This window comes from Chelmon rostratus, chromosome 10 (assembly GCF_017976325.1).
Source record: "Chelmon rostratus isolate fCheRos1 chromosome 10, fCheRos1.pri, whole genome shotgun sequence".
In the NCBI taxonomy this organism is placed as follows: Eukaryota; Metazoa; Chordata; class Actinopteri; order Chaetodontiformes; family Chaetodontidae; genus Chelmon; species Chelmon rostratus.
Genome location: NC_055667.1, coordinates 24903627 through 24923901, shown reverse-complemented (window position 1 = coordinate 24923901; position 20275 = coordinate 24903627). Strand labels below are relative to the sequence as shown.

Below are 20275 nucleotides of genomic sequence, written 5' to 3'. Positions count from 1 at the left end.
AGTATGAGCTCAGTCTTGTCTTTTTTTTAAAAACACACACACACACAAAAGCCAGCTGAATGAAATGCCAAGCTCATCATGTCGTTCATTCTTGTTCGATTTCACACAATAAATCTGTATGCGGTCCAAACTCATTACAGCATCGAGTGCTAAAGGGCGCGTGAGTCATCGTGGCATATCTGCATGAGTGGGCTGCATGAGCCGAAGCCCACGTGCTCCCTTTTTTCACCCGCGGTGATGTCATAACCAGAGACTTCCTGAACAACAAGGTTCATTCACAGAGCCCTCCTCCCGACGAGGGGACGGAGCACCAAACAAGCTGTCGCCATAGCAACCGCAGCCTCCGGGCACGAGTCCCCCTGCCCGTTGTTGTTTGCCGTTTGATGGAGCTGTGTGTTTGCTGTGCGTGGACACACGCGCCCGGGTGAACAGCACACCTCTCCGGCGGCTGAAAGCTGAAGTGCCGAGTATTTTCACGTTGCAAGGATCACAAAAAAAACACGCTGGGTGTCCTGTGAGTCTGCCTCCCTCAGGATGCCACGATGACTCACTGTCTGCTGGAGCCACTAACTTTCAATTTTCCCCTCATAAGAGGCAACACAAGAGACACCTATGAGCCGCCTCATCTATCTGACCACAACTCCGCACCCATTTAAGGTCACATTAAATATTCACCCACAGAGAGCAGCTGCAGAGCAGTGACACATTCAAACAGACCATGATGTATACGGTTATTATTTATTGCTACTTTTAAGGTTACAAAAATAGCATGGAAGGAGGCACAAAGTGTAGTAGACTCAAAACAGAACAAGTACATGACAACTATCAACACAGAAAAATAAAATAAGACAGTATTAATAACCTTCGCACTGCCAAATACGTCTTTAAAGATTATAAAATAATAATAACAAACGCATAAACAAAAATAGAACCTATAAAGGGCTTAACAGTTTAAGGTAATGTGTCGTATGTCATGTTTTACATCGTAATAAAACAGATACAATACATGATATGATAACTATAGCGTGATGCGTATAATAAACACAAGAGACGAGTGAACGATACATGACAGACAAACTGTTTCTATATTAGTCAACTCAAACTTAAGCGCAGGATCGAATATTTACAGAGAAGGGGAAAAAAACTATTTAATATAGATTACATTCAAGAAATGACAAAAGCACTTGTGCTGTACTGGCTCAATGAGAAAAATCATTAATAGATCAATATTAGCTTCACTAATATTACAAAATAAAATCTTCTTTTCTATCGAATAGGTCCCTCAAATATTAAACCTTGAGATTCAGTCTTACATTTGACCTCTGTTATGTGTTTTTACTGCTTTTCTTCACTTACAATCATAAAAATGGCACATTTAATGGACTCCAATTCAGTCAATATTACAATATTACAAAGATTTTTTTGTTTAAACTAACCTTTAAAGCTGTATTTGCACGTGAGTTATACACACTGTATTTTCCCTACTGTGCTTACAGTGTGTATAAAGTAGAACTGCAGAAAATAAAATGTGCGCTCTTTACATCAGCTTCTGCATAGGCAGGCATTTAGCTTTGAGTATACTGATTGTCATTACGGACAGACTCAAATTCAACTGTACGCGAAACAATACACCCAGTAGAAGCTTTGGAATATGTTGTTTTAGACTGCGGTAGCAGCCACAGATGTTAATACAATCAACTTTAACAGCAACACAAACAAAACAGACCCCCCCCCCCCCAAAAAAAAAAAAAAACCCCAAGAGATTAAAAAAGCAAAGAAGACCTTCTTTAAATCTGAGTGTACAAAATCTCTCACCTAAGCGTGAGCCAGACTTGAGAAACGTTTTCAAATCATTGTCAACGCGACATTGACGAGCAGGGAAATCATGTAAAAACGTGGGCCGATGCTCGCATCGCTGCAGCATCGCTGGCCCCCGTGAAGCCACTTCGGCGTTATCACCTGAATATAATGCAATATATATTTTATGAATATAAAATGGTACATTATTCACATGACTCAAATATTATATAAAAAAGCAATAACATTGACCCCCTGTTATTGAAAACAGTGCATATTAGGAGGCGTCACAATAGTTCATGTGGTTAAGGCAGGTGTGCGCTTCGCTTCAATTAGAAAACTGCACGTAAAAAATGAGATGATCAGCTTGTTAGCTCAGGACAATCCTTTCCTGTAAAACTGCATATGAAGATACACACAGAGAAAGTACACACTTTGTGCAAGACGGATTAAAGCTTCAGGCCACGAGAGATGTTTGACCAATCGTGTTTGGGCTGATTTTTTGGTACGAGGCCGACAGGTGTTTATCACCTGGACGGCATGGCTGATGCTATTCTGGGAACACATTTTATCTCTTCTGTAAAATAAGGCACATTCCCCCGTTTTTCCCACCGCTTCGCTGGAAACCTGCTGAGCGTTGGTGTCGTCGCTGTGGGACGAATGAGCTGCTCTGTTTGCCGAATGAAACTGTTTATTGCAGGAAAACGTCCAAAGCAAACACAGCCGGCGGGAGCTGATACTTCTATCTGGACGAGGAGAGAAAATGAGGAAGAGAGCGTCTGATTGTTGGTGGATGTGCGTCACCTCGCTGGAAGGTTGAAGACTCGGTGTGTGTGTGTGTGCCATTGTGGGGGGGGGCGTGTTGTCATTTCCTGTTTGGGTCCCTCCTCTATGTCTGCCCTCTGGCCTGAACACCTGTCAGATCTTTTCTTATGATTTCATTCACTGTGAAGTAAAGAAACAGAGGGATGTTAGACAGCTTTTACAGCTCATTTAAAAAACAGTGTTAAAACAGAACCATTCTGAGTATTGATTATATAATTATATTGATTATAATTCTGACGTCCTGCTGACAGAGGCGCTGTGGTCTGACTGACATTTCCTTTTTATTTCTTTTTTTTATTTATGAGTAAACATACAAACACCAGATTTCTCTGAGCATCGTCACATTTGCCATCCCTTCCCTTACCCAAACTGTACTTCAGTGTGTTTAAGCTGTACTCAAGATGTGCTTAAATATAATGTAATTATACTACTGATGTGGTCTTGGAGCAAAATAGTGCACTTTTAATAGATTTTCAGGAACACAACCTAGTTTTCTTTGCATCTCAGGTGGGTACTGAAGTATAATTACATTACACTTACAGCATATCAATGATCATCACACTTGAGATAGATAAGATAGATAGATCGCAGGTGTACCCACAGGTGTGTAGAAACATACCTTTAACACACTTATATAACAACATACTGCACATTCTATCCACAACAATACACTTGTTTTGGACTCAGGCGCACACACACATGCATGCACACACACATCGGCTGTATATGAGAGAAACAAAAGAGCAAACACGGCAGCGACAGAGCTGTGAGTAGTTTATGGCGTCTCTGCAGTCTGACAGGTTGACATTTCTGTGCAGGGCGTTGATGGAAGGCAGATAAAGGCTGCATTAACGTTGAGTGACCACTAGAGGTAGAGCTATGCAAGAGCCTATGAGTGATCACTTCCTGTTGCTGGGACGATCGCTGGGATGAGGCGTGTGTATACACATCGGCAGAGGAGGAAGGGGGTTGAAGTGGAAACTTTCAGTCTCATGGTTCTAAAAATAGAATCACGATGTGCAGGGGGGGGGCGTAAAACCTTTGTCATGTACTGAAACTAAGATTAAAAATTAAACTTCTATATTTGAATCTTTATATCTGTCAACATGGGAGTACATGAAGGTTTGTTGTGTGTGTGTGCTGGTGAAATAAGCACCGACATCAAGGAGGAGGAAGTGTAGGTGAGACAGCGTCAGGCTGCAGGTTCATGTGTTCACCTGTTCAAACACGGTGAGAGAAAGGCCTGCTGTCAACAGGTAGCTCTGCAGAAAGCGGGAAGGAATGGCGGGAATGCGTAACACGCCGCCCCTCCAGATACGCCGCGCCGGCCGCGTTGAGCTCCGGTGTTTATGTGGAAGCCTGCTGTGCGCCTGTCTGTGTACACTGGCACTCGGAGACGTTATAGGCTGGTGCCACCGCTTCCACCGTGCCTCGGGGAACTCATTAGGGTCGATGAGTAATATAAGTATTTCAAAGTGCGGGCCAAAAAAGCTCTTTGCCTGTAACCGAGCCATTACGGAGCATATCGTGTGTGTGTGATTCTGTAACCATGGTGATGGGCTACACTTTGGGTTATTCAACTGAAGTTAAAAATGTACGTGTTAGAATCTGAATGTCAGCGCCGGTGGTTCATTCAGGAAAAAAAAACAGAAAGTTAATGGCAGACACATTTTGCAATAGTTCTGTTGTGTAATGTGTTAAGTATGGATCTGCAGCCAGCAGCCTATTAGCTTAGCTTAGCCTAACAACTGAAAACAGAGGGAAACAGCTGGCGTGGCTCTGTGCAAAGACTAAAAACACCTTCCTACTGTTTTACACCTGCCTGGACAGATCTAGGCTAGCTAGCAGAATGAGTGAAAGATAAAAATGTTAACATTTTAAGATGGTCCATGCTGCACCGTGGCACTGCCTTGTTATAGCGGCAGAGAACCTCGCTCAGCTGGCTCTATTTAAAGCCTCCATTTACATGGTGGCGAGACAAAGGGTGCAACTATTAAAACACATGTAAAATGAAACCGGACACCACCTCGCCCACACAATGGCACCTCTCAGCAGGCGACAGTGCGAGGAGCAGATCAGCTCGCCACAAAATTAGCAGAAAAAAAAGTGTCTGTTGCAAGCCTATGGCACCTCAGTCAAGAGGTGTAAATGAAAGGAAAGGCTGGAAGATATTTCTAACTGATCTGATGAAGCACGCACGACTGCAGCGAAGCGCTTCGAAATGTGATCAATCAGTCAGACAGATTCTCTTTCAGCCGACAAACCAATCTTTGTCCGTCCTTTCTGATCGCTTTCAGGTGTGAAAAACACTCAACACTGAGCGCATTTTCTCGCCGGAGCGGCATCTGAGCACCGCAAAACTGCGGGAGCAGCCAAACCGGGCTCTGCTGTCGTCGCGACATCAGCGTCCCTGTTTGTTTTAGTCTGTAGTGGAATTCCCTCTGACACCTGATGCCTCAGAGGGACTTTCATCTCCCCAGCAGTGCCACAGGATTTTTCCTGAGCATAAAACAAGCTTAGAGAGGCAGCAGGAGCGCCGCAGTGGGGCGACATACAGTGGGGCTTTACTGAGTCTAATGAAGGGTTGGCACGGAGCGGCTATTTGAGGCCGGCCCCGGGAACACTCGGGCCAGTCTGTTCAATAGGTGAGTGTCTGGCTCCGGAGTTCTGCACCAATGAGCTGCACTGTTTACAGACGGTGGGAGGACACAGAGAGACGCCCTGTACAGTGGCTGACTCAGACGCTGCACGCTGCCTGCTGCGAGCTGGAATGTGCGTGTTTGTGTGTCTGCAACTATTTGCATGTTAATACAGTGCGTGTGTTTGTGCTGCAGAGGGGAGTGCAGCATGTTGACGGGGAGCGTACGACTGGAGAGGTTCGAGGGAGGCTGAGGAGGGATCGCAATGACGGCACGAAGCTGAAAATCAGAGATAGGAAGAGAGAAAGTGGACTGACAGCTAACCACTCGTCTAACCACAGATCCGGCGTGTTCTTCAGGTCTGTCTTCAGACAAAGCCGACGCACCCACACGCACAGTTATTAGTCACTGTTATTGTTCCTCCCCTCTACACGGGCTGTCAGGAGATCCCTTTTGAGCATGACTCCAAAGGAAGAAATGGTGGATGGATCCGGTTCCTCTGTCTCTGAGCCTGAATGTGATCCAAAGTTCAACTGAAGCTGCAGTTTGTGCACTCTTTGTGTACTGTTCCTCCTCCACAGATCAGCAACATGAGGGAATTTCACACTAAGACAGCTAACTTTGGAAGAAAACGACTTGATGTGATTGGCTCAGACTAGCTTCATGGCTCTCAGGATGTCTTAGATGGTCGGTTGGTTGGTCCACCACTGAAATATCTCAATAACAAAATGAATAGCCATGAAATTTTGTTCAGACATTCATGGTCCCCAGAGGAGGACATCTAATGATTTTCAACCAGCAGGTTGAAATTTGTGGTTTTGAGTGAAACGTCTCAACAACTCTTGGACGGACTGTCATAAAATCAGCGGATCAAAGATTCACTCCGTGCAATACTTTATTTTATGAGCAAATACCTGCAAGACTACTCAATCCTCAGCTGTACTTTCTGTTTAGCTGTTGTTAGCATGCTAGCACCCCCAAACGAAGATGCTAAGCATTTGTCGGTGAACATTAAACCAGCTTATGCATGCTAGCACTCAGCTCACAGAGCCGCTAGCGTGGCTGCAGCCTCTGTGAACTCTGAACTGCTGCCACTACCACAGCAGGTGACGAATCCTGCACTGCACGCGTGTGAGCATTGTTTTACAATATCTACCCTTTAAGAGGCCGACAAGAATCAACATGAATGGACAAAGATACTGAAAGTGCTCTGTGAATTAAACAATGAAGGCGCCTTAAAGCAGCCGCAGCGCCGTCTGGATACGGCCAAGTTGTGTATTTGATCGAGCCTTTGGGATGGGATGGAAGTGAGCTGAGACTAATGCGTGCCCACCAGGCTGTTGCTGTGTGCTTTATCTCTCCTGTCCTGATCTCTACCTGCTGGAACAGTTCCACCTGCTCCACTGCCTCCGGGCTTTATTCCACACCCACCAAGTCTGTCACTCTCAGCCTTTTGTCGGCTTCGCCATTGGCTGTTTTCACAAGCTACGTGGCGCAAAGTGAGCTACGCCGACGTAAGGCAGGCTCTGACATCTTTCTCAATTGAATGGATACAATAAATAAATACAAACGTCAATCGACGGGCTGTTTGAGCGGCAACAGGCGAACATGAGAACCTGGAGACACGTGGGAGAGATTCTGGGCCAGGTTTTGCTACAAAGCGAAAATACGTGACATTGTTTTAACACCCTTCACTAAAGTTGACACAGTTCAGGCACGTCGGAAATGTGACAGTTATCGACCACAACACTGCGACGACGCCAGGATGTGGCTTCACCCTTCTTTCAAAAATGACTAAAGACTGAAGCGCGCCTCCGCGCTGACAAAAAAATGTGTTTATAGTCCCGAATTAAATGATTGTTTTGTGGTCAAGAATACACCTCAACGCCTTTGCAGTCAAACACAGGGGGATTTTTCAGGCCATGCTTATCTTCTCACCTTTTGTCTAAAAGAAAATATTTTGAATATCGGGAAGTTCCCCTTTTTTTTCCTCATTAAATGATGCGGGTGGGTGGATTATCAACTGCAGCAGTGATAAGCCGGGGGCACACGGTCCAGATGCAACTGATGATGCATTAGAAACACGGCTGCAACAGTCAGAGATGTGGCACTATGAACATGATTAACTGGATCTGTATACAACACCCTTGTAATTCTGTTGTAGTTTTAAAATAATAAAAGCGCCTGCAGGTCTCGGGTAAAAGAAGCCAATTAAAGAGAATTAACTGCTAATTCTGCTGTTAGGTTTTATGAGTTTTCCAGGGAAAAGCTAACGCGCTGTTTGAATAAAAACTCGACAAAGATGCAGAGGCACCTCGGGAAGCTGACTGGCCGTCATCGCCGTGTGATGATGGGAGGATCAAACAGGAGGCCCAGTTTGACTGCTCCTCCAGCTCCTTGTTAATTCACCAACTCACAGCCCTGTTGCTGTTTACTGCGGAGGGAAACCCTGCAAGCTCCATCCAAAAAACACAAATTCCATCGCTGGCCTTTTTTTTTTTTTACTTCGTTTCATTTTTTCCACTGAAACACACACACACAACCCCTTCCCTTTTCCTGCGAACTGCCCTCCACCCTCCCGCTATCTTACAGGGATCAGGCTGGATTTTCTGGAGCAGAGCAGCTGCAAATAGGAATTTCTTGTGCCAGATTGGCAGAATCCCGCGGTCGGAAAAAAAGCTAATCCTCTGGTGGGTTCCCCCACAGAATCGAGGGGCGTAAGGCCAAGGAGAAGCCCCGGCCAACTACAACAAACAAAGAGGCTTTCCCCAGCTCTCCCAGGCAGCACGTTCCACTGTTTGACAATGGTTGCCATGGAAGTTGTTTTTCACTTCATAACAGTGTCAACATGTCCAGGCGGTCAGGAGAGTGACACTCTTTTCTCCCTCCCTATCCGTCTTTAATGCGAGAGGGAGAGAAAAAAATAATTTCCTGATGTGTGGCAGTGCCAGATGAACCCCTGCGACCGGCACACGAGCGCCGCCGAACGTTTGACGGCGGCCTCAAAACCGCCGTCAAACCTCACCTGGCTGACACACGATCAAGAGCAGCAACGTGCTGTCGCGCTTTCAGAGGCATTTTACCGTAAAACATAACACGGTCTGGAGAACCTTTAACTCCACAGAAAGGAAGAGGTCCCGCCTACCGCCTGCTGCTGGATGTGGCCTGACATTAATTCTGTCGGAGGGGAGCGGGGGTTGACAAGCATAAGTATAAACATATGACTCATAATCGCTGTTATTTCCACCTTAAAGTGGAACATAACTACAACCCCTGGCGTGGATTGTTTTAACAGTGCGAGCTTGTTCTGTCGGCTTTGTTCGGAGCGATACCGTAGCACATAGATCAAACTGCGGTGTGCACAAAGGAGATGGTGCAGATATTGTAAATATCCTTGAATTGTTCTGAGGAGAAGTCGCATCTCTGTCGGCCGTTCTTATCGTCCATCTCTTTCAAGAAAGGGGAATTGCATGCATTCATCACTTGTCAGCCTCACTAATGCTAAAAACACACACTGCGAATGACACAAGCCATCCCACTCACGCTGAGTATAAAAGCATTAACTTACACTCACCATCATCTAGGTAGGCCTGGTCCAAGTTCTCCTCCTTGACCGTCACCCTCCTCTGCCCGTCTCCCGCAGCCTCCATCTGCCCCGTGCCGGGCGGAGCGCGGCCTTTCTGCTGCGCCTTCTGCACGTAGGGCTGCTGCTGGATCACGGTGGGATAGTGCTGAGGGTGGGTCACCGCTGCCTGAGCCTGGGGGGGTGTGGGCGAGTGGGCGGCGGCGGCCTGTGGGGAGTAAGCATCGCAGTAGATGACCTGCTGGCTGTCGGGCTGAGGGGCAGCGAGGGCTTGAGGGTCTCCCGCGCGGAGCAGGTGGTGGTTGGTGGGGGAGAACTGGATGATGGAAGGGTGCTGGCCTGCCCCGAGGGGACCTGCAGACTGAGCTGGAGAGCCAGTGTGGACCAGGACCGACCGGTGCGGGTCGGGCATCAACCCTCCAGCCTGCTGATAAAGGCCAGGGCCGCCGCTCAGGCTCTTGCCCCCGCGGGAGTACACGATGGCCGGGCTCTGCTGCTGGAAACGTGCGTCTTGGCTCGGAAGGCTGGAGCTGAGGCGCTGGCAGGAGGCCATGCTGGAGAGCAGGCCGTTGTCTGGATGGAGAACGCCGCGCTGGTTATGGTAGTAGGAATGAGGGGACAAGCCCAAGATCTGGGGCATGGCAAAACCCATGTGGTCTGCTTCATACTCATCTATAGGCTCTGTCTTGATGGAAGGAGCTGTGAGGAGAAAAGTCAAAGCGATATCTGAGAGGAAGCGGTGGGTTCTTACACTGTTCACTCAGATTTTCACACACGATAACAACACTCATCTGATCCCTTTAGATTCAAATCCCATAGTTCGATGTGAGCCTACCACAGAGAGGCTGAGCAGCGTTCTTACATGCCAGTGGCGTGAAGGTGAAGTGCTGAGGCTGGCTGCGCTTCCTCTTGCCGTTAATGACGTAGAAGTTGACTTTGACAGAATGGCAGACTGACGTGTCTCTGTAGGATGGCACCTCCACGAACAGCATACTCTGCAAGACAACAACCCCAAACTGAGTCTTTTAGTTTGAACTCAGCTGCTAAATCGCGACAACAGACGTGTGTCTACAGCTTCATGTTTAAGGAGCGGTCTGGTGCACGATACCCACTGGCTGGCTCTTATCTTTGTCCACTGTTGCCTCCATTTCCCAGATTTGCTGCCCATCTAGAAAGAAGCAAAGGGAGAAAGTGAAAACCTGATCTCAAACAAGGTGGTAATTAACTCTGCAGTAAAGTGAGGACGGTTGATTGTTTCAAGATGTAGCAGACAGCGGGATAACTGCGAGTCTTTAGGCTGTGGATCTGGAAAATGCTGAATCCTGGAAATCACCTTTTTTCTGAGTTCTCTGTGTTTTCAAAGCACGTTTTGTTCACTGAACTCAAACGCGGTCAGATCCCGTAGATCCGCCGCCGTGACGTCTGCCTGGCAACACGTCCCCCACTTGATTTTCAAACGCATGTGGACAGAAAAGCAGCCGTCCATTAATCGGACACGTGGCTGCTTCCAGTGCTGACAGAAACACAACACTGGCACAACGCTGCGATGACAACTGCAAGCGTTTGCACAACGATTATGGCCGCCGATGCGATGTTACATCACACTCCGCTGGATTACATCTGAGCTGTCATTCAGGTGAAAAAGGAGAAACCCAAACGGGCTTGTTGATGTGAACTCCACATGCCCGAACACATGATACGACATGTGCTGCAGCGAGGTCTGTTTGGACGGAGCTGTAGGTGGGAAACCCTCTGTCAAACAGTGAATTACAAACACATGGCTGGAATGAGTCAGCAGGAGGAAGGGGGGATTCCACACATCTCGCCAGCTTCTCCTCTTTTTTTCTAAACTTCATTTTCATGATCAACTCTCTCCACGTCTCTTACAAAAAGTGACGACTGCCTGCTTTCTTGGCGTTCGCGTTTGTTTGCGTTTTGTTGCAATTCTACACTAAGGGAGACCCCGACTCTCGCTCTCCCCCTGGAGATGGTTGTGTGCGGTGGTGGAAACGGGGGGGAGAGAGCTGGACCGAAAGCCCGAGCCGGCTCCACTTGGCTGGGGAAGCTTTCCTTTCCGCCCTGTCCGAGCTGAAGAGCCAGAGGCAGCTGTCTCTCATGCAGAGGGATTTCACAGCCGCTCGCTCCAGAACTTTGTGTCATGCACAAACTCTCCAAAACAATGGCGATCCCTCTTGGTACGATTTCTTTTTCCATCTCCGTCTTGCTATCCATTACTGTGCTGTGTCGTAACACAGCGGCAGGGAACCCCGGAGAAGCAAAAAAAAAAAAAAAAAGCAGCCGGGTCACGCGGGTCCAGGTTTTAGTTGAGGTAGCCTGCATTTAAAAAGGCCAGCACTCAGCAGTGGAGTCAGTGAGTCACAGCATCAGACAAACACTTTCAACGCAACCGTCCGGTCGACAGAACCTTCCAGAAGCAGCTCAAGGTGAACTGTATCAGAGCCGGCCAAGACTCACGACAGGTGAGCTACACTTTCAACAGTGACAACACATCCCAGAGCCATGAAAACACACTGAGGGGAACCCAGGAGGGAAAGGGTGACTGACCTTTGACCGTATACAAGCGACACAAAGCCATCAAATTGCACCAATCGTGGTAAAATCACTCCTTTAATTTAATAGATTAAAAAAAGGGAATATTTACTTTAAGTACTCCTACTAAGATCTAACAAAAGGTAAAAAAAAAGAGTCAACCGGGGCATCATCAAACGCACACGAAACAACCTTTCATGTGACACAGACCTATTAATCACCCAACACGATAAGACATCATGGAAGTCAGTGAGGAAGAAAAGGGCAAAAGGAAGTGAGGCGGCAGCGTTATCATGTGGATCATGCAAATAGCTCGGTCTGTACAATGATGGTGGTGAAATGTGAAAGCTACAAACTGGTTACACAGACGTGGTTACGCATGAGTCATCAGGTATCACTCGAGCTGTGGTGTTAGTGCGATGCTCTGTTGTGTAATAGCAGAACAAACAGATGCACATACAGATTTCTTAGATTCAGTCATACGTTCGGTTTCCAGGCAGCACATGTCTTTATGGTTCACCTGAATGTTGGCAAAAACCTACAAAAAAGCACCTTGTTTGAAGCCAGAGGATGAGTCTGATCCCACCCGCAGCGAGTGATGCTGGGGATGATGCGAGGCCACTCACCCTGGGTTTTCTCCATGAAAATGACCTTGGAATCGGAGCTGAAGTTCTGCCCGGTCAGGATCATCTGCTGGCCTCCCAGGACGGAGCAGCTGTCCATGTCCTGCTTCTCCACCATGGGAAGCTCGTGTGCTGAACGCTGGGCTGCCGGGACACACAGAGCGGCGGCGTGTTACATTCACTGTCCATCCATTGTCGCACACTCGCAGAAGAGCGACAATTAGCACGTGAGACAATTAGTTAATCGGTTAGTTGATTTACAGCTAAATCACGGACAGCTGTTCTAATAAATGATTCATCGTTACAGCATTTTTTCAAGCAAAAATAGCGAAAAATTTCCAAAAATCCCCTGTTAAAGCTCTCCAATGTGATGTATATACATTTATATATATGTCAAAGATGGAAGAAAGTTTTTTTTCCACAAACTGCAACTAACAATGGTTGACTGATCTTTTTCTCCATAAATTAAAAAACAATTAATTAATCAATTAGTTGATTTACTGCAAAATAACTGTTATTTTTCAGGCTAAAATAGTGCAAATTTTGCAAAAACACCCTGTTCAATCTCTGTAATGTGAGAAAATACTGCTTTTCTCTTTCATTATATATTTTAATTATATATAGTATGTGTGTGTGTGTATTAATGGTTTTTTTTCATATATACATATATTTCTTTGGGCCTTGGACTGTCGATTGGACAAAACAAGACAGGTGGTTGTGATTGTCATTTTTCTGACATTTCATAGACTGACCATGAACTAACTAATCAAAGAACTCATCTGCGGAATAATCAATAATGACAGTAATTGTTACCTGCAGCACCGAAACCACAGCGAGAAAACAAGCGACGCTCGATTTGAAAGCTTTGTACTGATTTCCCACAAGTGCACAACAACTTGTTGCCAAGAAGTGATGCTGTTGAACAATAAAGAGGTGATGCTGACTCATTCATCAACCCTCGCTTTCACTCTTAATAAGCAGCAACACAAATCTGTCAAATCACAACTCAGGAGAGGGAAGGAGAGGTGTCGCCTCGGCCTGCGTACAGTGGAGTACTGTACAGGAAGGGGACGGAATAAGAGGAACGGCGAGCGCTCTGATGCTATCTGATGAAGCAGTGTGTCTAGTTTGTCTTTACAAACACTGCTCAGTCTCACAGGACATTCTAGAGCAGACCCCAAAGTGTCCAAACATGCCAAACATGTGATTTCTGATGATGTTTGATGGAACATAGAGTTTGGATATTTCCCTCAAACATCATGAAGCTTCAGTGAAGAGCTGGAAGACGCTGGTAGAGACTACAATCATTGATATTACTGCAGCAGTGAGCTCTGAACCACGGGGCACCGACCGTCACGCTCTGTGCTTAATGCCGCTCGTCCCGTAGCTTAGCGTCACCCATTAGCTCAGCAGTCACTGAGGCGAGCTGAGGCGTCGACAAACAGGCCCCCTGACCTTTGAACACGTTTGTCGCCCTGCTACACCGCGAGGGGATACGAGCACGGCGGATGACACCGGCCTCCTCAAACACACCGCCGCTGACGGTCTGCTTATCAACGGGCACAACAGATGCGTCGCAGGCGTCACTGGAAACAGCTTTACGCTCGATTGCTTTTCACTGCCGCCAATTGTGGTGAAGTTCATCCCGCGACAGGTCCTGGTTATTGTCCTGCCCTTTCTCTGATCGGAAAGCAGATGTGAAGCGACAGTTATAAATGACATTGTGTTCTGCGTCATGATTTTTTACAATGACGGGCATACTGCATGCAGACGGCGTCCCACTGATATGATTAATGCTACGTCTTGGCCGGGGTGTTGGTCAAAGCTAGATAAAGGGCCTTCTTGTTTGAGTTTTGATTACACCAGGTGCTTTAATAACACTGTGTACATACGCACTGATGTACCCAAACACAGACTTTACTGCTGTGTACGTACAAACAGGTCCACATCGACTGGATGGAAGCCCCGCATGCATAAAGACGTCTTTGTGCGCACAAGTCTGGACTATCAGCTCAGCTCCAAACTCATTTGAATGTGGGCTCCTTTTTTTTTTGTGATGTTTATTTTGCATAAAGTTTTGTTGCCTGTTGAAAACATCAGCAGCTTGACCTGAACAGGAAGCGTACAAGAGGAAATCATAAACCCAAAACACTAAAGCCGTGTTTTTAAGATGATTTAAAAGAGCATGAAAAGCATGTAACGCTGTGAAAGTGCTCCGTGTGCAGCTGCTTACAGCACTCGATGGGATGCGAGGCCACTTGGAGGGAGACGTGCTGTCCTCCGGGCTGAGGTATGTGCACGCGAAACACAAGACGAACGCGGGTGTTTTTCCGCCCGACGTCCGTCTCGCCCTTCCTCAGCTCGATGTCGGCGTTCCTGAGCTTCAGGATCCCAGCACAGTCGATTCTGCGAGAAGGGATGAATACGAAAGTGACGACAGGCAAGACGTTGAATTATTCAGGCACCATGCGTACATTATTATATTCTCACATTGCTTTCATGTTGTTCTTTGGCTCCAGGGGGATCTCGAGGACTTTGGTGCCGTGGATGATCTTCTCAAAGCTGGTGGTCGTGACTGTCTTGCCAGTGATGCGGTGCACTTGATAAAAGGCGTGGGGCTTGAGGATGCGCTCATCGGCCGTACCAATGAAGATCTGCAGGCCGAGCGGCTCCTTGCCTCTGTAGCCATGCAACTGCACACACACACACACAAAAAAAATCAGAAAAACAGACTTTTTCAGGTGATGAAACAGAGATGCAGTATGAAGGAGATGTTTGGGTCAGCTGCTTGTGTTTCTCCACTAGCTGCTTGTTCAAACTCCAGATGTTGTTTCCTCCAGAGGTGGCTAATCAGTGCCGACCACCTGTAAAGTCTCCTATCTGCAGCCTCGAGCAGAGGCCAGCAGAGAGCTCACATCCTGCAGCCTCTGTCAGAACTGGATCCAGGATTCAGCAGGGCTGCTGCCTTTCACTGAGAGAACCGAAACCATCATAAATACCCTGCCTGACTATTTCAATGGCCTGAAAATGGCAAGAGATAGGTGACGCTGTGAAGAGATAGAGAGATGGTACTTTTAACTTGAGAGTGCCTCCTGAGGAAACCTGCAAAAACCACAAAGCATCTTGCATCTAAATGCTGTTTTTGTGCAAACAGTGTAGTGCACAAGCTTCATCATAGAACATAACCATGAGCTGGCTGCAGAGCGACGGAACAAACACTACAGGCAACTTTGCACTTTGAGTGACTATAGTATAAGAGTTTATCTAAAATCAGATGTATTTCTACATCATTTAGATCTGAGCGAGCAGAAAAACGACACACAGCACGCACATCAGTCACATTTTCGGAGGGATTATCTGCGCGGATGCGACTGACAGTCTCCGCAGCAGCTGCTGAGTGTGAGCAGAAACTATGGCAACATGAACGAGCAGGCTGGCTCCATATCCAGGTAGCTGACACAGAGGAAGCCGACTGCAAACACTCAGCGGGCCGTGTGAGCAGTCGGCCGGTTGTCATGGCAGTGGCAGGAGCAGTGAGTCATGACAGAGAGCGGCGTAGGAAAAGTGGAGGGTACGAGGCTCGGGGAGAGGGACGGAGGGAGGAAGAAGGAAAAACAGAGCGAAGACGAGGTGAAGGAGTGCAGCCGTGGCTAGCCAGGCCTGACCATCTGATTGGCCTGGCAAACCAGGCAGAACTGACCTCAGGGTGAGGCCTTTGGGGATGGACAGAAAATGGAAAAGAGAAGCGAAGAGAGAAGCTTTATTTCCAACAAGCTCCTGCTATCACCAACAACAACAGCTTTGAAATGTTGCCACGGTAACAAAGAGAAGAGGAAGTTGAACCTATTCTGGGATGATACAGCCGGCTGTAACTGTGTCACAGCTAATTTCAACATGCTGTGTTTCAAATCCATGTTGTGACTGCAAGCAAGCCCCCCCCCCATCTACAATTATCTCAACCACAGGGTTTTTTTTTTTGGTTTTTTTTGCACATGTCTAGAGAGTTTCGACACTTGCAGTCAGCTTCCTAATACCAGAACCACACAGTCAACAAACCAGTGTGTAAGAGGAAGTGCGGGGCAGCATGAACACAGATCTGTTTGTGCGGTTAAAACCATGGGGGAGAGGGCGCACAACAGCAGCCTGCATTCAGCTGGAAGGAAGGCAGCAGAAGAAAGACAGAGCCTGTGTTTCTCACTGACCTGAGTTCAGTTCTGAGGGTTGTCATGAGGCTACAGGGTGGTTACAGCGCTAGGGCGTGCTTTCTTGATTTGTTTCAGAAAGTGAGAAATAGGAAAGGTGCTGTGAGAGTAACTCACACAGAGTGATTTTCATACAGCTGGCCCGGGGCAATAACTGCTGGGTGCATAATGAGTAGGAAATACCATTACACGCGAGCCCTCCCATCAGGGCTGCCTGAGGCTCCCAGACTCGACGCCTAATTTAATGGACGACATGCCTTCATGTGGTCGTTCAGCACTTTGAGCTGCGGTGTTAGATTCATAATCTGCTGCTGGTTTAAACGATATCGAGTACTTTGTCGATTTAATCCTGGTTCTGGCCGTACCTGCACAACAGGATGTCCTCCTGTTGGGGCTTTGACTGCGCCCCTGCTGCCCTCCGTCTCATAGTGAGCCCGGTGGTGCGGCTTGGGCTGCACCTCAATGTGGAGCTCGTACTGGTCTGTACGATGGGGGATCGGCCATTCCAGCGGGGGGAGAGAGGCCACGGGGATGCTGCAGATCATGAAGGATACAGGAAAGGATAGAAATCATTAGTTATGCTGATTAGAAGGTGTATATACAGTGCAAGTCATTGCATTGCTGCTAATCTACCTGCAGATGCTGGACACCAGCGGCTTGGGCCAGATTGGGGGGATAACGAAGAATGGCTCTGCAGCAGGTTTGGTTTTTATGTCCTGGTCGCAGGACACCAAGTAGTTCCCCTCTAAGTGGTTCTCTGGGTACAGAGTGTAAACCTGGTTGGACGTCTTGACTATTTTCGTGGGCACCAGGCCTGGCTGACCCGTGCCAAAACCATTCATGGCATCAGCGAGGCTGCTGTGTGGATAGTGGGCACCTGTGTTGTGATCGTCATGGCTGCCGTGAGGGGAGGGACTGCGGGAGCGGTGCCCAGGGACTAAGCCTGGATTCCTGTACATGTCGTAGGTGCGTTTGCCCTGCGGGGAGGTGGAGCGGGAGCCAGGTCTGGGGGAGGGCGAGCGCGGTCCCAGGCAGCCGTCCTCGGCTAGGCCGGTGCCAGGTGAGGTGCCCGGGGAGGTGCGCGGAGAGCCAGTGTGGATGTTCTGCAATCTGGGGCAGAGGTCTCCGGGGTTCTGGCCGCTGCTGGGGGACACACAAGGAGACGCCCAGGGGGAGTAGCTCTCCGAGTGCCAGCTGGTGGACGAGTTGCTGCTGGCGGGACTCAAGCACTGGGGCTCACGGTAGGCAAGGTTTTCATGGCCTGGCACAGTGAGGGTGGGCCTGGGGCTAATGTTCAGGTGGTGGTTCTGCAGGGAGTCCCGACCATGGTTGTAGTGCTCACGGGAGGGGGTGATTTCGATCCGCGGGCTTATGGCCAGGCCTGCAGGCCGGGTACTGTCCAGATAGTTTCTGGTCTCCTGGTTCTCATATCCTGTGAGAACCTCAGTGTTGTGTTCACTGTAGGGGGGGCTGCAGGACTTGATGCCGTACGGGGAGGCCTCCTCCAGAGGGAAAGCCTGCTCGGACTCGGGGCTGAGGACTTTGTGAGATGCAAGGTTTGGATCATCTGCAGGGAGGAAAGGGATGAAAAATCATCAGAAAACACAAGAGTTGCCACATCTGCAGATGTTTCCAGAACAGCAGTTTATCTCATCACACAGGTGAACGTGCACGTCACTCCACCTGCACGCTTTTTAACATTAAAGTTGATTTTGCATTTTTTTTATTCTTAAAATAAAACACGATGAAAAAGACGGCATGTTGACATACTCTCACACATGGCTACTACACCGACCCTCATCAAGAAGCATGGCAAAATTACTTCCTGTTTTTCTTCTTCATTCACAGGAATAAAGCTTGCAGGCAATGCATTAACTCTGCGCCTACAAATAACCAACAGAGGAAGAGGAGTCAACCAGGCTGCCAAAAAGCATCGGACAAACCTTGATCCCCCCCCGCAAAGTCGCTGCAAGGCGGCTCATATTCAAACAAGTACTCAAACTCCAAATCCTCATCAGGGCAGCTGACGCGACTGAGCTCTTCCTCCAAATCTTTCTCGTCGTAAAAAGAGGTCATCTGTCTGAATTTGCTCCCAACGACTCCTCCGAGTTCAGGCGAAGCGACGGGGACGCGGCTGAGGTGTCGCGGCGCTGATGTGGATTTGGGGAACCTGCTCAAGTGTCAAATGATGCATCGGTGAGCTGCAGGAGGTGAGGCGCGCAAGTTTCCTGTTTCAGCTCGCCGCAGTTATTTTCAGACGAAGGCGGGTCTGTTTTCACGCCGAATGCAGAACTTTCGAGTTCATCTCTGTGTCTGTTCACGCCTCCTGGAGCCGCTGATGCGCCGCAGAGCGCAGCGTGGAGGTGGCGAATTAACTGCCCCATTCAAACAGATGAGCGCGCGTGTGTGGCAGCCTGCGCGGCCTGCTGCTGCCCCCGGGTGTCTGACATGATGCAGTGACACAGCGGGTGCTGAGCGGGCTCATCGCACGTCCGACAACTGGCTGACAGCTGTCCGTTAAAACGGGGGCGCAGCGGCATCATGTCATTACTCACAGGTAGATGGATGGATTCAGACACATTAATGCTCCTGTCTGCATCGTGAGCCCCTGTGGACTGGATTTCGTGAGATCAATCCGCCAGTGTGTGTCTGTTTTCTTAAAACGTGAACAGGTTGGGACTCCTGAGGGAATCCCCAGATTTACGCACGACGCAGCGCAGATACGAGGGCGTCCCTTCCAGTTGTAGCCCGACACTCCACCGCCTTTATGCTCAGTCAGCAAAACAATCAGACCGACATAACAGCAAAACTTTCTGCTCTCTGTTTTCTGATCTTTCTGGGGGTGTCAGCCTGGCTGCGATGCTGATTATGGGTTCATTCGGACATGCGAACCAAGTGAACCAGAGCCAGTGGCGAAACCTGCACCACATCAGACAGGATATAAACGACATTCGAGCTGTTTTACTCCTAATTATGTATTTTTTTTTCTTGAGGAAAACTATAATTTACACCATATTCACATCTTTAAATGAGCCTAAATGGGGACTAAAACATAATTATAGACACAACATGCGGTAGTCAGGTAGGCTCAGGTGAGAATAGACAGTAGACTCTCTTCTCATGTTCGGCCACAGAGATGTCAGCTGATGTAACAGCAAGTCTTAACTTATGCTCACTTTCTTTTAAAGTTATACTCGAAGTATCTCTGCTGTTTCGCGCGGATAAAGTTAATTTTACTTCTGAGTCTACAGTCACCGGCTGCTGTATTTCATTTGCTCCCTCTACGGCTTTCCCGGCGATGCCGAGACGCGCGCAGTGTTTCTTCCCAAACGTCAACATCCAAACTAGCTGTGAAATGTTAGGCAGACAACCGACACATGACATTACAGCCCACGGCAACACGGACAGAAACAGCCCGGGGCCAAAACTACTCTATCAATTAAAAATGAAATGGTTTGATTACCAGATAATCACAACACTTCAGCAGTACCTTGATCCATCGACCTCATGGTGTGGTACTGTGCCAGCCTCCAAGTCTCTCTAAACATCTGGAGAAAAAGCGAAAAATCAAGAAAAAAAGAGAAATTACTTGCCGCTAATAACCATAGCAGAAGAAGCTCTCTTCAGTTACAAAATGTTGTAAAAGAAAGAAAATAGGAAAAAAAAGAAAAAAAAGAAAGTCTGTACACGTTTAAAAAGTTCAAGCGGCGACACAGCAGCTGCGCGCAAACTCCTTTTCTTCTCCAAAAACATGCAGCCGCATCAGCTCCAGCAGCGCTTCTGGTATGAAGTCCCCCTTCCTCGAGCTCTATAAGGATTACTTGAGTATCAAGAGCGGCTTCCTTCCCCGCTCTGGGTGTTTATAATGGTCCAATGCTGTAAAATAACGGGATTCCCTCAGTGTTTCCTCCTGTTTGTGCGCCTTTGCCATGGAAACCTGGAGCCGGTCCATGTCGGAGACTCAGGGCTTTCCTGCAAAGCCCCACACTCAGGAATCCATGACGTCTCCGGGTCTCGCGCCAAGGCATTTCTGCGGCTTCTCTCAGACAGTAGCAC

General features: G+C 48.0%; 1 protein-coding gene across 5 annotated transcripts; it reads right to left on the bottom strand.

Moving 5' to 3' along the window:
- Nucleotides 1–1763: 1763 nt before the first annotated feature.
- Nucleotides 1764–19991, bottom strand: nfatc2a (nuclear factor of activated T cells 2a). Of its 5 annotated transcripts, XM_041946252.1 has the most exons (11): nt 19907–19991; nt 19710–19767; nt 16853–17786; nt 16585–16753; nt 14508–14710; nt 14251–14423; nt 12021–12161; nt 9957–10012; nt 9680–9839; nt 8830–9543; nt 1764–2742 (listed from the first exon to the last, which is right to left on the bottom strand). In XM_041946252.1, exons 1-11 carry the CDS (start codon nt 19970–19972, stop codon nt 2687–2689), a joined length of 2730 nt encoding a protein of 909 aa, XP_041802186.1. In that variant the 5' UTR covers nt 19973–19991; the 3' UTR covers nt 1764–2686. The 5 variants fall into 5 exon arrangements, with proteins under 5 accessions (XP_041802186.1, XP_041802183.1, XP_041802185.1 ...); XM_041946249.1 differs by lacking the exons at nt 19710–19767; nt 19907–19991 and adding an exon at nt 18163–18429; XM_041946251.1 differs by lacking the exons at nt 19710–19767; nt 19907–19991 and adding an exon at nt 18163–18429 and having other exon boundaries at nt 8836–9543.
- Between the last annotated feature and the right edge of the window lie 284 nt (nt 19992–20275).